The 3,788-nt window shown below is 37.6% G+C and overlaps 1 protein-coding gene across 1 annotated transcript; it reads right to left on the reverse strand.

The window, feature by feature from the left end:
• Positions 1-1,788: 1,788 nt before the first annotated feature.
• LOC107098775 (immediate early response 3-interacting protein 1) lies at positions 1,789-3,341 on the reverse strand. The gene is made up of 3 exons (XM_015396618.1): positions 3,178-3,341; positions 2,919-3,020; positions 1,789-2,090 (listed from the first exon to the last, which is right to left on the reverse strand). Exons 1-3 carry the CDS (start codon positions 3,266-3,268, stop codon positions 2,035-2,037), a joined length of 249 nt encoding a protein of 82 aa, XP_015252104.1. The 5' UTR covers positions 3,269-3,341; the 3' UTR covers positions 1,789-2,034.
• Positions 3,342-3,788: the final 447 nt, after the last annotated feature.

Genomic DNA, 3,788 nt, shown 5'->3' on the forward strand with positions numbered 1-3,788 from the left:
TATCTAGAAGTGCTATACAGGATATATTTATTTACATGTGTACAGAGACTATTTATGCATGGACTATATATGGTATATATATATATATATATATATATATATATATATATATATATATATATATATATATATATATATATATATAAACAGAGTAATTGTAAAAGGATTTAAAATAAATAAATAAGGAAGCTATATACAGATTCATCCATCCATTTTCTGTCACACTTATCTCCAGCTGTCTACTGGGCGAGAGGCGGGGTACAACCTGCACAGGTCGCCAGTCCATCTCAGGGCAACACGTAGACGCACAACTATTCTCACTCACACACACACACACACACACTCACCTAAGGACAATTTAGAGAAGCCAATTAAGCTAACAGTCATGTTTTTGAACTGTGGGAGGAGTACCAGGAGAGAACCCATACATGCTCAGGGAGAACATGCAAACTCCATACAGAAAGAGCATGGACTAGGAATCAAAGCCAGAACCTTCTTGCTGCAAGGCAGCAGTGCTATCCACTGCCCACCCCATATACAGATTATTCAGGACAATTAGTGGGGTTATAATATAGGACAGATAATAGCAGATAAAAGATTTACAGATTATATACAGCTATAGTTGAGAAGTACAGTCCTTATAGTGTCAGGAGGCGTTCAGGAGCGTGAAAGCTGTGGGGAAGAAGCTGTTCCGGTGCCTGGTGGTTCTAGTCCATAGTAAGTTTCTGTAACGCCTCTCAGAGGGCAGGAGAGTGAAGAGTGTGTGTTCAGGGTGAGTGGGGTCTCTGGTGATTTTCCCAACCATTTTCAGACCAAAGATAACCCTGGAGTGGCAGAGCTCTATGTCAAATACTCTTTAATTCCAAAATGAGAAGTATAGTTTTCTAAAATGCTGGTGAAGATTCTCAGTCATCCTGGTCATAGATATTCCAAAAAAAGAAAAAAAAAAAGAAGAAATTCTAAAACAAACCACAGGACTTTGTTTTCCAAATTTGAAGATGTTTCCCTTACCATCCAGGGAGCTTTTTCAATTCAAAATGTCTGGATTAGGTTTGAGATCCCAGCGTTATAGAGTAGCCCAACAAAGCCTGGATATGGCTTAGAAAACATGCAAATGAAACCGAAAGAACCGGCCCATCCCTTAGTAATAGGGAGTCATCGGGGTCTTTGTTGGCCTTGCTGTCCAGACGAGATGTTTTGGAATAAAAATGAATATTTAACTTTAACCAAGGAAAACCGTGTCTCAGGCAAACCTAACAGACCCATTCACCCTAAGAACACAATCCTACACAGTGAAACATGGCGGTGGTGACATTATGCTGTTGGGATTTTTTCAGGTCAAAGTTGAAGAAAGATTAAGATTCAGAAGGAAATCCTGTTTCAGCCTGCCTGAGACTTTAGACTGGGATGCAGATTAATCTTCCACCAATAGGAAAATCGTCAAATCATTCTGCTAAAGCAACACTTAAGTAGTTTTATGGGAATCATTTGGATGACCGAGTAAAAGTCCAGACCTCAAAACGAATGACAATCTTTGGTTAAACATAAAAAATGTTGTTCATAAGCAACAACATCCAACATGAACAAGCTAGAGCAGTTTCACCTTGAAATATTCCAGTGACAAGATATAAGCACCTACTTATTCAAATCAACTTGGAGCTGAAATTGCAGTTAGGCATGTTGAAATTGTCTATTGTTCTCTATGATTCTGTTTTCTCTTCACAATAACACACATAATATATCTTCAAAGTTAAATGGACAGAAAAGAGGAAAAGCTAAAACAGTTTATTTCTGATCTGAAAAACTCTTTTATTCTTAAACATTGTTACAAAAAAAAACAACATTTATAACAACTTATCACCAGCAATTGTGAGTTTAAATAAACTTTGTGAGCGAAAATCTCAGACAATAAATTGTAAGACAATTAATTAGCTAATCATTGACTTTATCCCATTTGAAGGAAGATATTTTTCGTCAGAGTGGTTCCTCAGCGACGGCAGGAGGCGGGTTTGGCCAAACTTGATTCACTGCTCTTCATCCAAACAGAAGTAGAAGCACGATGCAGACTGAATTTACTCCTATAAGCGGCACTGCAGGGGGACATGGATGAGGACATTATTTAAAGGAACAATTAACACCTTCAATGGAGATCTTGTATATGTTCCTGGGTCTAATAAATGATCAGGATGCACATTTTTTTCTCTCCAGCTTTTAGCTGCCTTATCGAACAAATAGAAATCTGTCTCCCTTTAATTCAGTTCAGTTTATTACACCCTTTAGGGGAGTTTTGGGACTTAAATGCCAATTCAACGAGTATTTTTGTATACACTGCATTTGCTGAAATCACTTTATAATCCAATGTTTTGTTTACCAGCATGTCAAGATGTATTATTTATTAAATTTATTGATCTCACAATGGAGAAATTTACCTCTGCATTTAACCCATCCCCTTGGGGAGCAGTGGGCTGTACTTTTATAAATTTGAATTCTGAATATGAGCGGACTTTTCCTTTAAACCAAGCCACACACAGACCTTTTTTGTGTGACTTCACTATATTTAAATTTCACTTCCCTAAAGCTTTAAGCTTAAAAACATTGAGGGCTGTTGTCTAAACTTATAGAGACGAATAGACCACATTTTATTTAATTTAAATAATGACATTGTTCATAGATGAGAGATACAGCAAATGCTTTTTATTAAACCTCTAGGTTATCTACATGTTGCTGCCAATTTATAATCCCAGGCTCGGATTAGCCAAGTCTTTTTTTCTGAAGAAATACATCTTTCAGATCCGTACAATAAATAAAAAAAATAAAAAAAATCAACGATATTCATCCAAATGATTAAATATATTATGTATCATTTTAATGGAACCCTTTAAAAGAGCCACTAAGTGGCTTAAAGAAGGAGCAGGCACCTCTCATCACTGTCCTCACGGAGCGGATCAGGTTCATCAGCTGGACTTTGATGCCTGGTTCATCACCGAACCCTCCAACACTTTGCTCCACTCCCCAGCCGACTAAACAAGGTGGAGAAACACACCGAAACAAACAAGGTTAGGATTCTGTAGCATCCTGCTAGCTGGTCACAAAGATAAGCGATCACATCCTGTTTAGGAGGCTAGCACCGGCTAGCTAAACAGCTACAGGCAGCTGGTTTGCTTCCGAGCTACTTACTTTTACTGAGAAATCTTTCTTCGTGTAGAACAGCAACGGCGTTAATACACAGAATGGCTGCTTGGATTAGAGAGTACAAAGTGAATGCCATGGTAGGTATCCAGCAGTTCCCTGCAGCCTAGCCGTTGCTATTTACCTATGACGTGGAGTACGGTGGCCGAGGATGGGAAATATTCCCAGCCGTCTAATCGCGTTCGTCTCTGTTCGCATTTTCTTTGGTTACAGTTTGTACAAGCATTTGTAGTCAGTAATTTTTTTCTGTGCTATTTTGAAATAAAGGGGAATATATATATATTTTAAATGTAAAAATATAAAGATTTAAAGTGTTGAATCCATTTGTAATCAGCACCCTTTATAGTTTATATCCACTGTGCTTATAAATTCCCCTAATCTACCTTATAGATTCAGCCTCATTATAATGTTTCAAAGGCCTCAGAGGTTCAGAAAAAAATAAAAGGCAAACAGCATAATTAAGACCAAGGAACAAAGGAGACAGCTGTAAAGTTTAAAGCTGGGTTAGGTTCTATTACTATATACCAAGCTTTGAACATCTCTGAGACCAAAGTAAAAACGATCACCTGAAAGTAAATCATGGTATAACTGTTGCCTTC

This window comes from Cyprinodon variegatus, unplaced genomic scaffold, assembly GCF_000732505.1.
Source record: "Cyprinodon variegatus isolate N-32 unplaced genomic scaffold, C_variegatus-1.0 Scaffold809, whole genome shotgun sequence".
NCBI classification, from domain to species: domain Eukaryota; kingdom Metazoa; phylum Chordata; class Actinopteri; order Cyprinodontiformes; family Cyprinodontidae; genus Cyprinodon; species Cyprinodon variegatus.